The sequence below is a fragment of the Populus trichocarpa genome, chromosome 5, assembly GCF_000002775.5.
Source record: "Populus trichocarpa isolate Nisqually-1 chromosome 5, P.trichocarpa_v4.1, whole genome shotgun sequence".
NCBI lineage: Eukaryota > Viridiplantae > Streptophyta > Magnoliopsida > Malpighiales > Salicaceae > Populus > Populus trichocarpa.
This window is the reverse complement of record NC_037289.2, coordinates 3,357,169-3,380,371: the sequence shown is the minus strand read 5'-3', so window position 1 is coordinate 3,380,371 and position 23,203 is coordinate 3,357,169. Positions and strand designations below refer to the sequence as shown.

The 23,203-nt window shown below is 33.7% G+C and overlaps 3 protein-coding genes and 1 non-coding gene across 4 annotated transcripts; 1 reads left to right on the top strand and 3 right to left on the bottom strand.

Annotated features, from left to right (window-relative positions):
• Positions 1 to 216: 216 nt before the first annotated feature.
• Positions 217 to 4,090, bottom strand: LOC18098968 (sec-independent protein translocase protein TATA, chloroplastic). The gene is made up of 2 exons (XM_024600446.2): positions 3,637 to 4,090; positions 217 to 492 (listed from the first exon to the last, which is right to left on the bottom strand). Exons 1-2 carry the CDS (start codon positions 3,946 to 3,948, stop codon positions 358 to 360), a joined length of 447 nt encoding a protein of 148 aa, XP_024456214.1. The 5' UTR covers positions 3,949 to 4,090; the 3' UTR covers positions 217 to 357.
• Positions 4,091 to 9,773: 5,683 nt separating this feature from the next.
• LOC18098967 (uncharacterized) lies at positions 9,774 to 12,770 on the top strand. The gene is made up of 4 exons (XM_006382730.3): positions 9,774 to 10,142; positions 11,055 to 11,165; positions 11,254 to 12,166; positions 12,253 to 12,770. The coding sequence occupies exons 1-4, from the start codon at positions 9,897 to 9,899 to the stop codon at positions 12,477 to 12,479; spliced, it is 1,497 nt and encodes a 498-aa protein (XP_006382792.2). The 5' UTR covers positions 9,774 to 9,896; the 3' UTR covers positions 12,480 to 12,770.
• A 1,204-nt stretch (positions 12,771 to 13,974) lies between these two features.
• Positions 13,975 to 20,154, bottom strand: LOC18098966 (light-inducible protein CPRF2). Its single transcript, XM_024602368.2, has 7 exons — positions 19,993 to 20,154; positions 18,461 to 19,906; positions 17,001 to 17,097; positions 15,778 to 15,988; positions 15,013 to 15,088; positions 14,802 to 14,927; positions 13,975 to 14,556 (listed from the first exon to the last, which is right to left on the bottom strand). The coding sequence occupies exons 2-7, from the start codon at positions 18,845 to 18,847 to the stop codon at positions 14,149 to 14,151; spliced, it is 1,305 nt and encodes a 434-aa protein (XP_024458136.2). The 5' UTR covers positions 18,848 to 19,906; positions 19,993 to 20,154; the 3' UTR covers positions 13,975 to 14,148.
• A 1,044-nt stretch (positions 20,155 to 21,198) lies between these two features.
• LOC18098965 (uncharacterized) lies at positions 21,199 to 23,203 on the bottom strand. Its single transcript, XR_008059349.1, has 3 exons — positions 22,874 to 23,203; positions 22,097 to 22,757; positions 21,199 to 21,508 (listed from the first exon to the last, which is right to left on the bottom strand). It is a non-coding gene; the product is annotated as an uncharacterized LOC18098965 (transcript).

Genomic DNA, 23,203 nt, shown 5'->3' with positions numbered 1-23,203 from the left:
CCATAGCACAGCTAATACCTACATTTCATTTTCATCTTTCAAGTGATTATGCAGTCCGGCCGATGATTTCACAAATTCCAGACAGCCCTGGCTCAATTTAGTCCTCAAAGACATGATTGAGAATTCATTTGCAAAAAATGTTACATTTCCTGCCAAGGTTGTAAGCCAGCTAACCTAGTTTGTCAACTTCTTTATCAGGCATCATGAACAACAGACTAGAGAATCATGGAAATTTTACTACTGCCAAATTATGACTTATCCGGGATCTACATTGCAGAATATGAATAATTTGATCTAAACACCAAGTTACGATAACTGAAAATTGAGAAAAAGCAGCAACTACATATTTCTACTAACTCATACACTCTCCTTTGAGCTTGAGACTTCACTGTCATGTTTCTTCTCTTCACTTATTGTTGTAGGTTGCTCTCCAGGGGTATCCGATGTGGAATCTGGTTCCTTTTTAAGCTCAGACTCAAATTCTTTTGCTGCCTGCAAATTTACATGAGTACAAGTCCTTGAACGAGGCAGGAATAGAAATGTAAATAAATCTTGAGAGAAATTGTGAAAAGCGAGACCAATTCTCACTTCTCAGGGTATAGAAATATAGGTTTAGAAACAAGCTTTAAAAAAGACAACAACAAAGAGCAATTATCTTTAGGTCAAGGTAGTAGAAAGACCCAATTTATTGTTATTTTTTCTTCACCCCCTTACATCAGGTTGCTTTCCCATCTTTTAAATATTTTTATCTCTACCAGAAATTCACCGGAGGGTCCTTAGAGATCCTTATAAAATTGATCACTCCGTTACAGTTCATTAACTTGTGTAGACATTAAAATGAGTCCATTTTGCTATTTATTTTTATCATTTAATTTGACATCAATTTTCCCGAAACTTATTTTACAAGTCCACTGCTTGATTGATGATTTCTTGAACTTTCTTTCAGAATATCCTCCTATATCTTGCCATAAAATTACATCATCCATCTGTGCACTATTTATTGATTCAATATCAAGTGGGATTCTGCATACCCCCAAGTCACATGACCAGCCAATTCCAACAATAACAACCACCCTCCAAAATTTCATTACTTTTCTATGATGCATGTGGCCTTTATACTCGAGGGGAAAAAAAGATGCATTTGAGACTTGCAAACATCTGTAGAAAACCAAAGAAGCATCTAAAGACGAGCACAAGCAGGAAGTTTTAGTCCTCAAGATAGAATTAAAGCAAACACACATACAAAAGCATGAAACAGCTTTCTGAAAATAGAAAACCACTAGTTAACAGGGGCCCGGGTTCTTTGGTTTGAAAGAGTCATATGCCACTAACATAGAAAAAACACATGAGCAAGAATCATCACGGCATGATGCCATCCAAAAGCAGTGTGTTTAGAGCACAGGCTGTGTCAAATGTCCTTAATGTCAATGATGCAGAGACAAAGGACACAGATATTGTCTATGAAATGCCTTAAAAGCATAGAACACTGCCATGCATATTTACAAGGAACTCTCCGGTGAAAGAGAATTTTGATGGAAGGAACACTAAGTTGATGCATGTTTTTTCTAGCAATAAATTTCTGTAAGCTTTGGGAAAAGAATAAACTTCGAAGAACTTCCAAAAATACATTTCAGACAAACCTTTTTTCTTGTAACCGGAAAGTTCCTTCCACAATATAGGCCCCTCAACCCCCAAAGAGTTACCACTGATATAATTTACAAGTCTAGGAAAAAGAGAAACAGAAAAATACTTGCAAACAGCAAGCATGAAGGTCGGCATGGACCTAACCCACAAGCCACTTCTTCAATCAAGTCCAAGTTAAGGGCAAAAATGTTCCTTGAAAGGATATAAAACAGGTCACGCGACATTTAAAATGATCAGATCTACTCCTGTTTTAAAACTTGAGTAAACTAAAAGTGGCTTGAATCTGAAATTATCAGCATTTGGTAGGGTCCCAAAATAAGTTCCTTTATCTTCATCAATGCCAGTCTTTAATTTGTACCACATCAACTCAAAGCTGTAACTTCTATTCTTTTTATTTTTCTGAACCAAGCTGTAAATTCTCTCTGTGTCCATCTTTCACTGACACCCGAGTGTTCTGTTAAAAGGAGAGACTATAGGGATGCATGCACATCAGCGTGTGCACACACATTGGAGAGTCTGTGTAGGCATAACAAGACAATTTAAGACCGCATATGGTATGGCAATTGGGAATCCATTTACCCCAATTACAGTTCTCGGAACTGTTTGGTTCTGCAAAGCAACTGATGGGGCACACCCCAGATCAGTGTTTTTCTCCATTTTGAATAAAGCTACAAATCAATGTTTTTTTTTTTTTTTGTTGTTGAGGAAAGATAACACCATTACAATTGCAAATCCTCTGTGAAAGATCCTAAAGTACCATCAACAAAACATCCTGCCAAACATCATTCTCACCTAACTTTATCTCCATGGGTGCTTTTCTGCAGACACCCTTTTTCTTCATCAAAATTGTAAAAACCAGACCAGCTCAAGAACCATTCTTTGCACAGGACTGGATTCAAAGTTCAGACACCTAGAAAAGGTAAAAAGTTTTGCCAAGTCTAGCTCGAGCTCCACCAAATGGGAATAGGACAGAACTGTTTTGTATAAAGATATTATAAGCAGAAAACTGAATTTAAGGTTTCGTTTCTATTATGTTCTGTTTACTATCAAAAAGCAATTACAGAGAAGGTCAACAGTAATGACATATTAGGCTTTATAGCTTTTACCTGCCAACTTGGTTAACATGTTAACATTACATGGTCTGTGTCTCAATAATTAAGCCTTGACCCTTATTTTAGTTAGTAAGTTCAAATTGCAACCTAAGGATAGTGAATGCAAGCATCCTGAGGATATAAATTCAGTGGAAGATGAAACTAGTAAACAACTGATAAAGAACAAAAACAGGTGGTGTAAAAGTGAGGAAGGGCAGTGGGGGCTTCGGACTTGAGTAATATGACTACCAATAAACCAAACTTCTAACTAATCCTAAAAGTTAACGGCAAGATGAAACTACAACAAGTATTGTCACCAAAAAGGAGAGGATTGCGTAATAGAAAATAGATAGTCAACTAACATGTCCACTTATCCAAGCAAGTACAAAATGATTATAGAAATGCACATCAACCAGAAAGCAATAACTGCCATACAAATAGCCCCCGATAAGACAAGCCTAGAACCAATATTGAAGCTCAATTGATCAGACCGTTCTGATGAGAAGATGTATGAACAAAGTTTAGAACTTCACAGACTAAACTCAATCTTATGCATCTATTTTGGGATATCAAGAGTCCATTTAACTGAAACCAAACCAACATAGCAGACAAATGTTGCAAGAATGTACCTTGAACCACTTTTGTCCCACTTTTTTCTTAATACCCAAAAAAACCAACCATAACTGAAACAAGTAACAATCTTTCATCTCCCTTTCTGTTCTTTTCCTCATATTTAATTCTGGATCTAAGATGAAATTCCCAAACTTAATTAATACTTGGTTAAGTTAAACTAAATTTCCAATCATTTTCACTACCCAGATACCTAAACAGCATAACAAACAACAAAGTTCAAAACTTTCTATCACTTGAAAACCAAAGAGTACCAGAAGGAACCACTAACCTGTTGGAAGCTTTTAACAGTCTTGCCAATACTCCTTCCCACTTCAGGCAATTGCTTGGGCCCAAAAAGCAAAGTAGCCACTCCAGCAATAACAACCAGTTCAGGGACTCCTAGACCAAACAAAGCATTGCAAGTTAGACCCTTTTTAGCCCTCTGACTTCTACTTCTTGTTTTGCCAAGAACCAGAGAATTATAGGACTTGCTGGATTTGTTGAAGAAAGCAGTGGTGTTAAAGAAGGTGGATTGAGAAGAAGAGAAGGGAAGACAAGGTGGGGGTTTTGGAAAAGACAGAGTTATTGATGAGATCTCCATGATCAAGGTTTTTTTTTTTTTTTTTTTCCTTTTTGGACTTCTGGGTCTTGAGGAGAGTTTTGGCTGCTGGGTTTGTAGAGAAGGGGTTCACATCATAGATGGGGTGGGGATGGAGGTTTTTGGACTTTTTGACCTCGTGTGTTTTGTTTTGTGGAATGTGTGTTGTAGAGAGGGTGTTTGGCAGTCTGGTAGTGGTTGCTTTTCAAATAGCTTTTTGTGCCGAAATACATGTTAATGATGTTTTTTCATTTTTTTAAAAATTATTTTTGACATCAGCATATCAAAATGATCCAAAAAGTACAAACCGCACTCAATTTTAGAAAAAAAAAATTTAAAATTTGATCAAACGCAGGTTCAACCGCAGAACCAAACAGTAGCGATGCACATTTGCAGTTAATTTTGACTTGAAACTATTTCATATTTGATTCCGTAAGTTAATTTTAAAAAAATTTGTTTTTCTTAATAAATAAAATTCTAATCTTGTTGTTACTAATATAATAATTATTGAAGATTTACATGGTTGTTAACTTCAAGACCAGTAAGATTAGTCAAGGTGTACACAAACTGATCTAGATATCCACGTTAATTAAAAAAATATATATATAGTATCAAGTTCGAGTCTTGTGGTTGCTAATATGATAGTTATTGGAGGCTTACATGGTCGTTAACTTCAAGACCAGTATGATTAGTCAAGGTGCGCACAAACTGACCCAGATACCCATGTAAATTAAAAAAAAAATGTACTTGAGAATTTACATTTGAATCTTATCTTACAAACATGGGAGAATCATCAAAAATTCCATCACCACTTGCAATAGGTAGTTGTGAAATCCGGTTTAGCTAGCTAGCTAGTTGATCTAAAATCTAGTCAATTCAGATTAAAATTAAATAGAATTTAAAAAAATAGTAAGAAAAGATAAAAATCTGGTTTGATTTGATTGTCTAATCAAAATATTAATTGTAATTTTTTTATTATTTATTTTTTAACAAAAATAATACTATTTTAATTTATATATATATATATATATATATATAAAAGTTGGAGTTGACCCATTCAAAACCTATGATTTATGACTTGGGCTGGATCAACTATTAAATCCGGTTTTAAAACCCTGCTTTCAACTCTAAACTTGTTGGATTGGGTAATTTAAAAAGAAAAACTAATGTAGAGTATGTTTGTTTTCATTTCGTTTGATTTTTCGGAAATACAGGTTGTACGGCATTATTGAAGCAGAAAAGATAAGAAAAATAAGAAAGTAACGAGGGACAGCTACTGCGATTCTATCAGCGAGAAGAAGTTGGATCACGCATGGAGGACGATGGACCTAGAACTCATAACTACATATATGAGAAGAATCAATACGCACTAGGATATCATTACAGTGGCATAGATCATGTATGGCGAACTCTCCAATGTCAAGAGATCGTGAATATCTCAAATAAGCAGTAGATGAGGCTGCTGCCGCCGCCGCCGCTAAACAAGAGTACCCATACTCTTTCGGCTAAGCTGGTCCCATACCAAACCATACCCATATTTCTGCCACCATGTATTTTACTCCAAAGTAATAAAAATAAAAAATAAAAGGTATTTTAGAATACCTCTTTTTATATGTAATAATAATAATAACAACAACAACAACAGCTACAACAAATGGCAACACCACCACCTCCTCCAAGCACCACCGAACTAGCCTTCGAACCTTTGCCCTTCTGCATTGTGCATCAGACACAAGCCAGTAAGCTACAAGGTAGGCTGGTATCCTTCTCTCTTTTAAATATTTTAAATTAGTATACCGAGGCTTTAATGTACCATTTATTCGTTCCTTCTACCAACTTGTTTCTATTTAATAAGTACAAAATCATCATTTTCAGTTAATTGCTCATAACCGGTGTTTTACATTAAATTACTTTAGAATTTATGGTTTTTGTTCTTTTTTAACTGAACCAATGATCTTTTGGATCACCAGGTTAAACTCAAACAATGAGGAAGATCGGTCAGTTTTTTTTTTTTTAATTGTTGAAGTTAATCTAATAAATTTATTCAAAATCCTACTTTAATCAAATTCAAATTTAATATTAATTTGATTAAATCTAAAAAGACTTCATGTAAATCCATTACATAATTAATCCGTCAAATCTAGTAGTATCAAAACCCAAGAATTAAAAATAAATAAATTGGTAATCCGACAAAATAACTCATGGTCTGATGTCCAAATCATCTTATAAATCAGACCCAAAAAAACAGGATCATCCCTGTTTGTTTTTTAGTTTTAAAAATATTTTAAAAAAAATTTAAAATTTTTTATTTTTTTCTTTGCTTCAAATTAATATTTTTTTTGGTATTTTTAAATTATTTTAATGTGTTAATATTAAAAATAATTTTTAAAAAATAAAAAAATATTATTTTAATTTATTTTCAAATAAAAAATATTTTAAATTCTTACCACAATATTTTTATATTTTTAGCATGCATAAAGGTTAACAACAATGGAAGTATCTCGAAAGAACTACTCCGTAATGGGCCCTAAGGTCACTTCATGGCAACGTGGACTATTTATGGTTTTTATTTATTTAAATAATTCCAAAGTAATAGGTACAAATCATTCCAGTTCGAACCCTTTATTTGTTTATCAAAATAAATAAAAATATTTTAACAAATATATATATACGTATATGTATATATAGTTTACCAAATAAAAATAGAATTATGTTTTAATGGTTTTTGATGAAACAAATGTACTTATTATATGTGAAATAAAAAATAATCTTATCCATTAAAATAAAATAAAAAAACAATAAATAATGAGTAACCTCAATTTACAAGGCAAACAAACTGTTGAATTAGCTCGAGGCTTTCATAAATCATTTCTGCTGGAAGAGATTTCAGGATTTTCATAATCAAGAACATAGACCAATTAGCAACATTCAAATAATAATAATAATAATTTAGGAGAGAATTGACCCTTACCTGATGAACAAAAATATAGGATTCAGATCCCTCTCTTTTTCATTTTATTGTTGACTATAAAAGAATCAAAATAGTTGATCCATCATCCGGCCGAGATCAAAGTTCTAAGCTTGATTTGTGAGTTAAATGGGCTAACAAGAGACAATTAAAATGTTATTATTTTAATTTTTTAAAGTTAAAATAATATTATTTAATTTTTTAAAAAAAATTAAAATCAAGTTTATAAATAAGTCATGGATTAACCAACCATACTGACTAGATCAACTTTAAGTTAACTTTTTTTTTTATACTCAAATTAGGTCAGAGTTGTGTCGTCCAAATTCTAAGTTAATCTATCTGATCGGATCAGATTTAATAACTATGATTCAGATTCTAATCTTGATTCTCAAATTAAAACTAGTATAGGATGTTATTCTATCTTGTTTCTTGTCTATCTAAAACAAAATAAGATACAACTAGTTGTGGACCTACACTATGCCGCGATGCCTGTTTTTTATGTAAAAAATAATGTTCAGGTATTGTTAAAGCATGAAGAAAATTTAGGTCATATACCCGATCGAGTCAAATAAGTTTATTTTATTTTAATTATATGATACAAAAAATAGACAATGATGTCAGATGGAATTTTTATTTTTTTAAAAAAACCAAACAGTATAGCTCAATTCTTAACTCATTAAATATGGAATGATGAAATTAAGTTAAAAATGGAGACACCGGCCCAATTTAACATGAGTTAGCATGACAAAGTTGTAACCCAAGTAATAAAGGTCGAGCCAACCCAGGTTAACCCGTCAAATCCGTGACTTAGATTATTAGATCAGGATAACTTGATAGAAAAAAAAAAAATCACAAAGCCTTTTCTTTTTTTTAAAAAAAAACAATGTTGAATGATGAAAGCTAAAAAGAAAATGAATAAAAAAATGTCAACTCGGATTAGTTTTTCAAACCTATGACCCGAGTCATTAGACCGAAAGTACCATATCTGGAAAAACCACAATGCTTAATATCCAACCAATCAAATGTTGAAAGATAAAATTGAAAAAAAAAATTTCAATTATACAAAAGGATCCAAAACAATAAATAACAATTAAAAGAATGAGGATAAAAAATGAAAAAAAAATTGACTGAAGGGTAAAATTGAAAAGAAAAACCAATTTCATAAAGGGATAAAAAAACAATAAAAAAAATGAGGATCAAAATTAAAATAAAAAAATATAAATAATTTTTTTTATTAAAGAGTGGGATTGAAAAGAAAAATTAATTTAATAAAAGAATAAAAAAACAATTAAAAGAATGAGGATCAAATTAGAAAAAACAACATATGAAAAATTAGAGTATCAAATTTAAAACAAATCAAAATCTTACAAAAGGACCAAGAACAAAAATCAGAAATCAAAGAAAAATGATTGAATTTGACATCTTAATAAATAAGAGGACAACTATGAATTTTTGGATAGCTAGTGCAATTTTCTAGGGAAGAAGAGAGAAAAGTAAAGGATAATAATAAAAAAATACGTCATCGATGTCGCACCATTACTCCAACGCTGTCACCTGTCATCCCAAAAAACAGAGGATGCCACAACAATTCCAATAACATAATAGAAGCTGGTGCTAGGGGGCTAAGAGGCGTCACCCATGCCATCAAATTACCTTTTAGCCAACTTAATAATAACAAAAAAGCCAGTATGAAAATACAAAAAAAAAGACCTTAATACCAATTTACAGATTTTTGCTTTCAAGTTTATTTTAGTTTTTTCAATATTCTTTTAAAATTAAAAAAAAATTAATGATGGATAAACCTTATGAACAAACATTACTGCCCCTGAAAGCCATTTCGATGATTTTTTAGTGGAAATGATAAAATTGTCATTATATTGGTTAAGTGAACAGTAACTTTGAATTTGTATAAAAAGTGTTTTTCCAAGACAGATTAGCTTTGTTTAATAGTTGTTAAATGCGTCCAATAGCTTTATGTATCACTCACTTATTTAATTATATGTTTCCTTTTTGTATTTGCTTACAAGTTTAAATCCTCTATAGAGCCTAATTAAAAAAAATTAGGATAATTACAAAAACCCCTCTATAATTTGATTTTAATTCCACTCTCTTTTTATATTTTTATAAATTACACTTTTCATCTTGTTGTTTATATATACAATAATAGGTTACATCCTTAAAAATATATTTTATTTAAATTTTTTGTTTGATTCATAATGTAAAATGTAATTTATAAAAGTATGGAAAAAAAATAAAATTTAGATCAAACTATATAAGAGTTTTTGTAATGATCACAATTTTTTTTATTACCAGACGAAAGTAGTTTTTTTAATTTTTATAGCAATTGCGTGCGTGTGTTTTGTGTAGTGCGATACAAAATATTTTTCAAAAATGTTTTTTTACTTGAAAATATATTAAATTATTTTTGTTTTAATTTCTTATTTATTTTTTTATAACAAATCAAAACCATCAAGAAAAACTAAAAAAAATAATATTTTGATATTTTTTTCGAGTAAAATATATTTTTAAAACATATTTAAAAATAAAAACTACTGCATTTTCAAACACTCTATAATTTCTATCATGATTTATACCAATCTTTTATCTTCTAACTATTAACATCAATTCCTTGATTGTTTAATCATTCTCTTTCTTAGCACTCGCAAATAAAATCAAGTTCTTCTATAAATATATTTTTTTTCCTGTTTTATGGGATTTCTAATTCAACCATTCTAGAGCCTAATAATCTCTCACCTTGTGCAGCAACTCATCTAATTTCGGGTCTTGACCCGGGAAGACCTTGGCCCAAAACTAAACCCATTTATTAATAGCATTTGTTACCGTTGAAATTTGAATTTCAAAACTCCCCGCACCATCGCTACCGTCTCAGTCTCCATCCTTCTCTCTCAAAAAGAAAACCTCTAATTTTACCGTGGCTATAGATTTCTGGACCCTTTCTTTCTTTATCAGAATAGATTAAGAGATGAAGCAGTCTCAAGAGATCTCAATGGCATCAAAATCATCTGTGAGGAAGCCACTGAAAGACTTATCAAATAACAATGGAAGATTCTTGAAATCTGTGAACCCCAAGAAAAAATGCAAGGAGATTGGTGAAAAAAAGAATGTTATTAGGGTCCAAGAACTACAACAACAACAACAAGATGACGACGACGGCTTTCTCGATCGCCTCTTGCTCGTCCAATCTGATCTCTCGTCTCTCACTAGCCAGGTACGTACTTACTTCTCCATATAAGACCAAATCTTGCATTTTTTATTTTGGTTTTTTTATTGTGTCTGATACTGAGAAAAAATTGAAATTTCTTGATCTGTGCAGATTTAATTTTTTCCTACCCTAGTTTTGACACTGTATAAGCCCTCATAAATTGGACTACTGTGCCTGATCTCTTTTTGTTTTTGGGGATCTGGGGCTTTTTAAAAATCGAAACTTCGAATTTATATATGTAATTCAATTAAATGAATGGACAATTTGATCCTATGCTATGTTAGTGCCAAGAGAAATGGAAACCCTGAAAGGACAAAAGGTTGCTTTTCGATTCTGAAACCAAGAAGCTTACCCTAAAGAGAGAGAGAGAGAGAGAGAGTTCGAAACCATGATAGTTGAATCAGGTTTTATAGAAAAAAAGAGGAGGATGAACTTGCTCAATGATAAACTTGGAAAGCGGAGGATGATTGGAGCATGATTTTTTTTAAATCCAGCTTGTCTTAGCCAGCTACAAGCGATCTTTACATGTCACCGAAAAGGACTATTTTATGGTTATGATTAGTCAAACGGTTGCTTCTTCACTTTAATTCTCAGCTGCTGTTATTGAGCTGCAAGTGTTCAATATGTTAATGTATCAATATATGCTGCAATGCTCGTGGAATTAAACAGGATTGTTTAGTGGCACCTCGTTGTTTTATGTTCTTTAGTGATTGACTGGCAATAGCTAGTGACATGATGTCATCCTCTGAGATGGGGTTCTTGTTATCATTTTGTTTCATAGTTTTGAGATTTACTTTGAGTATGTATTTCGTTGTTGGGTATTGTTTTGAAATATATATTATTCTCTTTTGTAAACATGTTTTAATTTCTTGTTTAAGTTGTAGATCTCTCATGCATTTTTAATCTATCAAATTACAGATAGATGAACTTGTTGCCCAAGCATTTAAATTGAAGGCCACAAGCAAAGAGGGAAGTGAAGAAATTGAATCTTTTATGCATGTTTTATCCAATATGCTGTCTTCTTTAAAGGTTATTCCTCTACCAGTTTCTTTCACGTTTTTATATCCCTTTGCGTCCACAAGTAAAATAGGCTTCAATTCTTGTTCAATTATTGCAGCCATGGGTCCCCAGATTTCAGAAGGTTCTTTCCAGTCATTTTGTGGAGCCTGAAAAAAAGTTACAACATAAAATTGTTTCTGAGATAACTGAAGATGGAAGCTTTGATGTTGATAGCCCAGATAAAATCAGAATGGATTCGTTGATCTCTCCTTCTCCCCTTGTATCCTGGCGAGCTGGCTGCAATGTTGAGAGAGGCAGGCAACTATTTCTGCTAACACCCCTTCCTATATCAAAAACATTATCAGCTAGACATCAGGACTTGCCTAAATTAGTCTTTGAAAGGATTGCTTTGAATCCTGCTGTTGAGCCACCATCATTTTCTACTGTTTCTGGAGATGGAAATGAGGATTTACTTGAAGAAATGGCAACAAAGCCAACCCCAAGTAAGCCTGCTGATTCTGTTGCAACTGAAGGAAAACTTTACTGTGTTTCCTCCCCGGTGTTCTCAAAACAAAACCGCTCTGTTGTTATAACCCCATGCTTGAAGATGTCCCCTCCAAAATCTTGTGTGTTGCTCGAACCCATCTCTCATTCCTCTCATAAAGGCGATAATAGGTTTCGGAAGTCCACTCCGTTTCCGCATGGAATTCATTCACATATTTATGAATCCTCTGGCAGTGAAGGTTCTGAGGATCTGGCTATGAAGTACCCAGAGCTCTTAGGGATACAACGAGCTTACAAATCTAGAATGGGAATTAAAGATTTAGAGGCATCTCCAAACTGGTCCTTTTCACCTCCTAAAACTTGTGTTGTTTTGAAGCCACCATTTGAGAAATCATTGGACATCAAAGCTGCTGATCACTGCCTGAAAGTCCATGCTCCTGTTTTGAATCAGAAAACAAATCCGACTCCCTCGAAAGAATACGGTGTTAAAGGAGGTTGTCATCAAATCAAGAAACCCTGCAATGAAGGTATTCATTCATTTCCATGGTGTTCTTTGTTAACTCTGATAGTATGTTGAGCATTATCATAATCAAAAGTTCCTCTTTTTCAACAGAAGCCATATTAAGCAGCTCAAAAGTAACAATAGAAAGTACTCCTTTATGGAAGGAGTCTGAAAGCACAATAAGGACAGGGAAGCGTCCTGGTGAGAATACCCTGAAAAAGGAACTTTGGACAAAGTTTGAAGCAGCATCCACATATGGGTTCTGTCTGAATGCCTCTGCATTCCAAGGGACCGCAAAAAAAGGATTTCTTGACATGCTTGAAGAAGCTTCGTTGTGACAAGGGAAGTCCAACGTTTGAGATAACAAATATTCTAAAATGTGAGAAAGTTTTGACTTGCGAATCTCGCTGTATGGTATAGGTGTTTAGAACTGTCAATATCTTTTGTATGCGTACCCCACCATAGTCAAATATTCCCAAAAGCATGGACTTGAAGCATTTCTTCAAGTATCTTTGCAGAATGAATGCAGTTATTCCAGGGAAGAAGTTTTGCAAGCACAAATAGTTCACTTCTGTTAATTCAAAAAGAGGTATAATGCTGGATTTGAGGTCCGGTTAATGCATTCTTCATCTATACCCTCGCTTTTCTCTTCATCTGCAGAGTTTGGTATGTTTCATAATTATTTGTCTTTACACGAGAAGATTAGCCACATCCATCCTCGGGTAATATCCCCTGTGCCTAAAACCCAACGAGGAATGAATAATTGAGTTTTCTACGCTTGCATAAAAATGGAAGCTGAGTATTTTGTCTTCTTGGTGCAAATGGAGGATAGATTTTGGAAAGTTTCAACGCAATCTCAAGTTTCAAAGAAAATGCAGCAACGCAGAAAAATAAAAAAAAATCCTCAGAAGGGTTCCTCTTTTCTTTTCGAGGAAAAAAGGTATTTTAGAATACCTCTTTTTGAATATCAATCTTTCTTCTCTTCTTCTCTCTCTACCAGCCTTCGAACTCATGACCTGGTTGGTTGCGGTAGAACACATACCAACAGGACACAAGTGAGGCCAGTGACTACGTGTTGCTTTTTAAATACATTTAATCTAATCAGAAAAAAGGTGGTTTAAAGAGGTGTCGGAAGCTGTTGTGACTGCCTTCTTGTATTTGAAAGTGCTGGTTTGAGAAAAGAAAAGAGAGAGAGAGTTCCACTTTTTGGTTTTATACTTGTGCTGAGTCATCAAGTTAACTCTAGAACAATACTGTTAGATTAAAAAATATAAAAAATAAAAATAAAAATATTTTATTTTGGATAAAAAGACTCTAAATTGATTCATTTAAGTTTATTTGATCATACTATTTAAATTTAACCGAATCAAATATCTTAAATGATTTCAAATGAAATTCGATCCATTAGATCAACAATCAATATATCAGTCCAATAGAACTTACCAAAATATTAAATGGTTGGATTAAAATGTTCCGTATTGATTTTCATTTCCTTTGTCTCTGCAAAAACTAATAACTAGTATTCTTTATTTATTTGGACAAAACATGTGATATGAGAGGGAAAAAAAAGAACCTATGTAAACCTGCCTTGTCAAGTGAAAGATTGATCGTATATCGAAATAAAGTTCGCGGGGTAGAAGTGGACGAGCCAAAACAGGATTGGTTTAGTGTTAACATGCCCGTTTACTTCACAAGAAAGCTTGGATCTGAGCCATGGTATCATAGCTCTTGGTTAGCAGCAACTCTATGCCCTGTGATCTCATTCATGAGGTAAAATCTATTCACAGAAATGCAAAAATGCCTAGAAAAACAACAGCATTGGAAGAGGTTCAATTGATAAGCTGTTCTATAGAGCTAGATTTTGCATTGCCAATTGCGGTAAAAAATAATTGTTTGATTCAACATGTACTTCAAGAATAGGATCTTTACATACAGTTAAACCAAAAATCAAACTGGAATGGAATCTTCTTCTCTAAATCTTCTTGACACTCGGGGTTATTTTGCTTGTTACGACTGCTCCCCATTGGACTGAGGTCCACAAGGACTTGCAACCCCACGAATCCGTTTCTGCAAACGCTCCAAGCTAGCCACTCGCTGCAAAGAAGCTGTTCGCCCCAACTTGTTCCCTGATACTCCTGCCGCTGTTCCAGAATTTGGCTGCACATTTTCAACTGAAGATATATCGGCCAACACAAAGTTGACTCTGGGCCTGGAGTCATGAGTTGATATAGGATTGTTAGGAGCCTGATAGAAGTGATGCTTTGGATCATCCTTGACAGGGACAGCAGCATCTGCTGATGTGTCAGAGGGGCATCCATCAAACGATGGCATACTCATTGCGGATATATAAGGCATGGCATGGAACATATGGTTCAACCCAGTAAATCTTTTGACCGTCTCTTCAGCCATCCTCACCTGGATATGCATGCAATCACCAAATGAAAAGGAATAACTGAGTGCCAGTTTTCTGCCTCCAGTTGTACACCAAAATCTCTCCCCTTTAAAACTGCATGCATGCCAGTGCGTGTGTTTGGAGAGAGACTAGTGTCACTATGATCACTAGATGTAATTCTCAGCTAGGAAAGGGAGGTGAAACCCTTGCAATGACTGTGTGTGTGTGTGTGTATTTGAACTTCCAAGGACAAGACAATTAAAGTTACCTTTGCTCTCAGCGTTTCAATGTCAGCTTTTAAAACTCTGTTGTCAACAGCAGACTCATTGTACTTCTGACTTGTGTCGGCGAGCCGCTTCAGCAGAGAAGAGTTTTCAACCCTCAATTGAGCAACCTGTAAAAAAACATGTTTAGGATTTATGTAGAAGAAGAAAAACAAATGGAGAAGACAATCAAGCAGGCAGTAAAAATAACCAGACCTGGGTCTCAAGCTCAGTCAAATGGGCCTGCTTTCTTCTTCTTGATCGTCTAGCTGACTCTCTATTCGAAAGCATTCTGAAAAAACACGGCATGATTCAATGGAAGGAAATGGAATCAATAGCAGAAAAATTTGAAGAAAAAAAATCTATTCCTTGGTAATCAAAGCCCATAGATCTATGAGCTAGCCCATGTTTGACCAGCCAAGCAGACAGAGGACCCGCATATTTTTTCTCTCTCCCCCATTTGATTCACCAGTGTCTTCAAATTAGAGGAAAAAAAAAAACAAGAAGTGTCCAATGCCATCATCAAATATGCTACCAGCTATTTTGAGCATAAATTGAAACAACAAGCCATTGTAGTGCTATATTTTAAGCAATATGTTCTTGCACAAGTATCCTGTTTCAGATGGCTACCTCTATGATGTATCTAATCTTAAATGCATGAGAAAAGGTTCAAAAACTTACTGTAAACTGATGTTTTATGAGCTGTCATCTGATATTTTAGTGGAATATGTTTGGGCCACATAAACTGACTGAATACTCTTGATCTCTCTCTCTGGCGTGGAAATCATACATGCAGGACCAGATTATAGTAACAAAACAAAACAATTGCTATCCACTAAAATCTGGAACCTGAGGTCTTGCAGTGAAAGTGTTTATTACATATCAGATGGATAGACATGAATTTCTCAATTTTTGAAGAAAAAGAATTAATATTTCAAAAACATATGATAGGAACAATCAGAACAACACAGAAATATTTACCTCCTTACACGTTTTGCATCAGCAGGGTGCATATTCTCAGTTATTTCAGTTTCTGCTTCATTTTCATCATCTTCCGACAGTTCTCTGGATGATCCACTTGTTGTTGGCTTACCAGAAACTGCAAGTTTCTTTTGCATGGAAGGCAAGGAGGGAGTTCCAAGTGGCTCATTAGCATCTTTATCTCGGGACCTAGATAAATCATGCCCAGCTCCTGCATAGGTAATTAAAAAGGGAATTGACTAAAAGAGCAACAGTATGAATGTTTTTATGGAGGTATGCAAGACCTTATACCAACTCGATGGAGAGATTGTGCTGCGGGTGAAAGAGAAGAGAACAGATCTAGGATTGGGCAACATATGTTGATCATAGCATCAGAATGCAAACACGTCAATCATGGCTAGATGATTCAAGTTGCCATGTTTTTATCCAGGATAAATGCAAAATTATTCAAAAAAACTTAACAATTTTCCTACTTGGTGCTACTAATTTTTTTGTCAAATGAGTAATAACACAAATTTTTCATCAAAGAAGCCTAAGTTTGGGATATGGGGAAATGACGTTCTAATTTCCTTCACTTTCGCATCTGCCAGGTTTCTGTAATGTGTAAATTCATCATATCATACTGATTTTGGATGCCTGCAGCCAAATTCCCTTGCAGACTTATAAGCTGTTAGCCTGTCACTATTACTTCCAAGAAGCAATGACTTGACATGGGCTTTTAGCAAAGTGAATTATTATGCTACAGTGCAAATAAGGATGACTTCTAATCTTTCTCATCTAGTTTGATCAGATAAATGAATGATGGGACCCTGGATCATTGAGCAAAATCCCCTATCCAGGTAAATACTAGATTGCAGGAACCCTTTCTTATATCTAGATTCTTTGAAAATTCTTTCTAAGGTTATGTAAGAGTTTCTTTTTCTTTGATGCACAGGAATTCTAATTCCCTTGTCAATTTGGGGTTCTGTACTAGACTACTGTGATTGATTTATATGTTTCATGAATCTAATAGTCCAGATAATTAAGTTGGTATTCTGAGTTTGTTTATCCAATCTAATGAGTTGTTTATCTGTATCAAAAGGATTCAGCCCTTGAAGTTTTTTAATCACTATATCTAAGCAATCATTTCTTCCTTGTTATAATGAAAACGGCCATGCCCTAAAAAGATAGGATATGTACTTCTGAACAACATGCATATAAATGGAAAACAAACTAAGTTGAACCTTTAGAAGGAGCATGGGATCCCAAATGTGAAGTACTTGAAGCCTGTGATCCACTTTCAGCTGTAGCAGGAGATTTTAGAGGTTTTACAAAATATGCCTATTGACAAGAGCAAAACATATTCAATTAACCAAGATAGGCCTTTTTAAGTATGTATGGTAACGGAATACATAAACAAGAAACTAAAGAATGCATAATGGAAAGGATGGCTTTGCATTTTCTTTGTCCAAACATAGGGCTACTTTACAGTTTAACATACTCAAACTAGCATTTAATCCCTGTTATTAACAAAATACCATATAGGTTCTACTGCTTCACAAATCTTCTGTCTCACCATTCCAATTAGTTTTCAATAGTTCTTACAAATTGGGACCTCCGGCATTCCGAAAAAAAGGGACCTCCATAATCCCTTTACAATCAAGCAATCAACAATATAGGCTACTATTCCGACAATTCATCATTCATTAGAAAGGTTTGTAGACTTCCTGTCTTCCTTTGCTTAAGTATCAAATAGATCTTACTACCTAGCTTCAACGTTTAACTTCTGTTCTAATGTTTCAGACTCATGGAAACCTGATGTTCAAGCAAATTCCAAAAGTGCTACCCTTCTTGTTCTCAGTGAATTCCTTACTTCAATTTTAGTTAAGCATCTGGCAGAATTTCCCTTGTACAGCTGATGCCCACTTTGGCCCAGGCCCTGGCCCTTCTTTCATCTCTAAGCACAAATTCCTATTTTAGTTAAGCACAAACCTAATCGCCACTTCCATATAGGATTTCAACATTCCACTTGACAAGGCGACGGATTAAATTAAAAGCAAATAAAAGCTATTGAGAGCTTGGAACACCACCACCCAATAAAAAAGAACTGGTTAAACTCTATTTGGCTGCCACACAAAATGCCAGCAAAGTAGGAAAAAAATATTAAACCTAACTACCAACCATTAGGCCCATGTAACCAAATTCTCCACTGAATCTGAAACCAAGACAACTGTCAACTCCTCCTCAGGAAAAAGAACTTCAGAACTACTAAAATTTCCATTTCCCATGCACTAAGAGCAAAGGCACCCATATATATACTTCCTTTTAGTTTTCAATTTTCCGGAAATAAAGAAAAAGAAATATATCCACTAGTTAAATAATTAAACTAAATTTTCCATTACCCAGAAGCCAAAAATACATAGTAAGAACTTATAAACAAGCACGCACGCACGCACACAAAGAAAAAAATCTAAACTTTCCTTTCTTTCCCAATTTTTTCATACCAATCAAACACAAAGAAGAAAAACAAGGAACAACACAAGATCCAATCCTTTTCTTTTCCTTAACTTACTATCGGCAAATGAAAAAACCCGACATGAAAAATCACACAAAAAACACACATGCTTAAATAAACACTTATATTTCAATTGAAAACAACAAAAACATTAAAAACAAATGGGTAAAAAAAGAAGAGAAACTTTACCCGAGACAAAGCAACAGCAGCACAAGCCATATTGAGTTTACTCTTCAAAAACGCATGATAATCCTCAGATTCCACAGGAATATCCGCCGGAGCTCCAAGCGACGATGAAGCAGCAGTGGCACAGGCCCCACTACTCAAGGGCATGGCATTCTCTTTATAATTATTATCACAACTCTTACTTGTAGCGTTGTTATTATTATATCCATAATCATTGATATGAACAACGTCAGTTTTATCAGCTGAAGAATTGGGAGTGTTGTCATCAAAGGTTGCAGCAGAGGCTTCTTGAAGAAATCTTTGAAAAGCCCATTCAGATTCAGACCGGTTCATTTTGGACAATTGGTGTTTGTGGCCTGTGCTAGACACCAGGATTGGTCTGTGTGACATTATCCTCCACTGAAAATACCCTATCCAAGTTCAACTTTTGATGTTTTTAATGTTGTCTTGTGCGGGTGGAGATGGCGTGGGTCTGAGGTATCAATGGATAAAGTAGAGATCTTGTTTTGGTTTTCCTTCTCCTCTGTTGTTGGCTCCATTTTATAGTCACACCATTGGATGTATGGTTCCAACAAGTGGGAGAAAATATCCACTACTTGCATTGTGTAAGAATTCAATGAATGTGTATGTATGGTCCCTCCTACTAGTAGAAGAATTTTGATGTATGATCAACATTTGTGCATATCCATTTTGGCAACTCTGATGGGGGAGATTTTGATCTTTTTTGTGTTTTATTCAATTGATCCAGTGATATTTTTCTCCTAGTTGGTTTTTGTTTTTGCTAAAAATTGATTCTTTGTGACGTGGGAGTTTTGTATCAAGAATGAATGCGATGATTTCTAAAAATATCACTTAATTTGGATTTTGTTAGGAACACTTGTTGTAGATATGATAACTACATAGTTTAAGCATTGCATTAAATATTTAGAAAACTTTGTATGATATTAAAACATGTAAAATTATACATTTTTAAGATGTTGGCTCGTTTGATAAACTGATTGATCTTCTATATTATTATTTTCAACTAGAATCTAAAAAAAAAATATGTTGACAGAAAAAGAAGAAGGATATATGACCTTCAAAAGAGAAAAAAAAAAGCATAAAAAATATCACATTTGTTGAATAAATAATAAAATATTCTTGCGAAAATATAGTTGATCTCTCAACAATTTGAACCTAAAAATGCTTCTTCTTCTTCTGACAATGCCTTTTAAATATCTATGGATTCTTTTAAGAACATGAAATGGACAAAGGAAAGTTCCACCTTAGAAAAACGGAAAACAAGAAAGATTGGAAGAAGAAAAGATCTTCATGAAAGATCTTCCAAACCCTATTTTTCCCCCAAACTCTTGCATGCTATTATCTGGCATTCCTAGAAGAAATATCTCACACAATGATAACAGGCACAATCCTTTGACAGCGTAATAAAACTTTCCATATAACATTTTTCTGTTGAAAAAAATAAAACAGAAGAACATATAATTACTTATCATTAGCTAGGAGTAATGGAGTAAACAAAAATAATAGGGTCTTACCTCCTCCTTTGACACATTAGAATCTCCCAATTATTAGGTCTTTGTTGAGGATGGATAGGATCATGGAAAGAGACGACTTTTTCCCAGATATTGGTGGCTGTCATTGGATGGCTCTCTCTGGTGGGATGCGGCGGTTCATTTCTGGATAAATACTGAAGATGGCCCACAAATTATGGTGGTCCATAGTATCCCTTGAGCCCACAACCGCTTTGTTTTATTTCCCTTCAAAGCAACATCAACACGTGTTTGTCTACAACTCTCTCTTTTTTTCTTTTAAAAAAAATTATTTTTTTTTACTTTGAATTAAATTTTTTATTTTAATTTTTTTTGATATAATAATATTAAAAATAAATTTTAAAATATTATTTTAATATGTTAAAAAAATAATTTTAAAAATATAATTATTATCACAATTTCAAATATATTGCCATCAATTTTAATATTACTAACTTTTGTAAGCAAATTAACATGTGTAAGCTTTCTATGAAAATGCAAAAAAAAGGTTGGATTTTCTCACTCATAATTATTAAAGTTGGTTCGGTAATAGGTTGATCAAAGAACTAGCTTAGAATGGGTTTTAAAATAAATAAAAGAGTTGACTTAATATAATTTAATTGAGGTAGTAATTCAATCCGTAACTTGGTTAAAATCTGGATTAATTTTTTAAAAAATTAAAATAATATTATTTTAATTTAAAAAAAATAAAACAACATTGTTTAGATGCTCGTGACTCTGATATTGAGTTGAGTCATTGGTGAAGTTGGATTTCATTACCACGTCTCCACTAAGAAGCTACTTTTAATATAAAAAAAAAGAGCAATTGGAAGCTATAACTACTAATACTTGGAACTTGTTTAATATTATGTTTTAAACGATGATTGGGTAAATTTTAAATTTTTTATTTAAAATTAATTTTTTGATGTTTTTGAATCGTTTTAATGTGTTGGTATTAAAAATAATTTATAAAAATAAATAAATTATTTTAATATATTTGAAAGTAAAATAATTATTATTATATTTCTAAACAATGAATTATTTAATATGATATTTGGGTAACTTAATTTAAATGAACAAACAAAATGCATGGTACGCTAGACAAGACATTGAGTTTACATTCATGTTGAATTTGGATTTTTCTTCAATTTACACAAGTGATCATTCTCCATCATCTCAAAAGAAAAAAAGCATCATAACTTGTGGCTAAGGTAATTAGTTCTGATGGGATACTGGGAATTCAAATTTGTTTACAGTCAATCTTACGAAAGAGGAGATTAAAGTTCTTCTTGCCTCTCACATTAACAGATTAAAAGGAGTCTCTCAAGAGAAGGTATTAGATCCAAGAAAATGGCATGCACACCGTTCTGTGAAGGGTGCACTTTATCCCAGAAAAATGACGACTCCGGCTGCCGGCATACTGTAAACATCTCTGCACCTTTCTGATCTTTCATCCCGCACCAATATTCATCACTCACTCCATCGCAGCATGGCTCTAATGGATTCTCGTAGTCTGAGTTTTCTACAGTAATAGGTCAAAAAATGTACAAACCGAATCAAGAATCCCCCCATCACATAAGCTACCAACAGATATAGCAAGAATACTTTTAGCGTTATAAGAATTTCTCTTTACTAGCAATATTTGTAGCATCTAAGGTTTTCTCTTTCTTTATTTTATCTTTTCATTTATGATAATTTTTCTTAAAATACCATACTTCATGATATTAAAATATGATAACTTTATATTTTTAAATGTACTAAATACATAAGTATTTCTTTTCTTAGGCCTCAACAAGCACATATAAACTGTTCCATACATGGCAATGTTTTTTTAAAAAAATATGGCAATTCCTTTTTTAGAGAATTTTTAATAAGAAATATTTTGAACATATAAAATATGAATCATGTATGCAAATATTTCTCTGTTAGTTTTGAAAATTTAACGGAATAATAAGTTTGAGATACTATAACTCTTTAAAAATAGATTAAATGAAATTACATATACAAGGAATGATACATTATACATATGTTTTTAAAAATATAACATGTGATGAAGCCATTTTCTCTGTTTTATTTATAATGGAAATTAATGGAAATGAGAATTCATCACCTTTGTTTTTTTGAAGTGCCAGATCCATGGCCTTGTAAAGATCCAAAAACACAAATGCATTCTTCTCGCTCTCCTCTACATTTTTCAGCGCTTCTGTCAATAGCTGATTGTGGAACCTCGACTCCTCGTTCCAAGTCGCATTGCAATTTGTACGAGGTCGCGGATTAAGTTGCGGCCAACATCCTCTGGGTGGTGATCCTAAAATTGCTATTTTTTTCACTCCCAGCTCATGGATTTCTTTCACGTTCTTCACAAGCTGGTCAACAACTCTTCCAGCGAGAGCATGCACGTCCTGTCATGTGTAAAGAAAATGCAGTACTGGGAAAAAGAGAAGAAAAGGAAACAAGGACTTGCTTAATCTCATTAGCCTAACCACTCACCTTTATGGTGCCGCTTTGGTTAAGATACAAGTACGTGTAGTCATTGCCTGCGTGAGAAACTAGTGCAGCAGAATTTTCAAGGTCATATTTTGTGAACACTTTCTCTTTAATTTGTTGTTTAAAATTGTTGATTTGGATGGTCATGCTATGATTGTTCCATGCTTCCTTCAAAACACCACTCCCTCCGTATGCAAAATTCATTCCATTCTTCAGTTCTGCTTTGTTTTCTGCCAAGTTTCTCTTTTCATATTGTACCGGAGAATTTATACCGAGAAATGAGGCTGCAGGAAATGTTTTAAAATATCCACATAAGAAAAGGAAATAGATGAATAAAATGTCTCTTGAAACAAGAAACGATGAAAGGATATAATCTCAAGAAAAAGAAGCAATTGTGCACCTATATAATCAGTCAGAACACAACCACCAGAAGACCGGAAAGGTTGAAGATTCCCGGTGTCAACATAAGAATCTCCAAAAACAAAAAGCTTCGGAGAATGACCCTTAGGAGAACTGTTTTCTGGAACTGGACACATAGCAAGTGTCTCAGAGTTTTTTATCTCCTTAACTTGTCCTGCAATCCCATAGGATGTAAAAGTTCAAAGTTAAACCAACAGATTGGTCTTTGGCCTATCTCCCCCTCAAAAACTAGTTTGTGAGGTGAGGTTATCCCTTACACTTATATAAAGTCTTCGCCGGCCTATTCCACAACCTATGCGGGATAACCTCA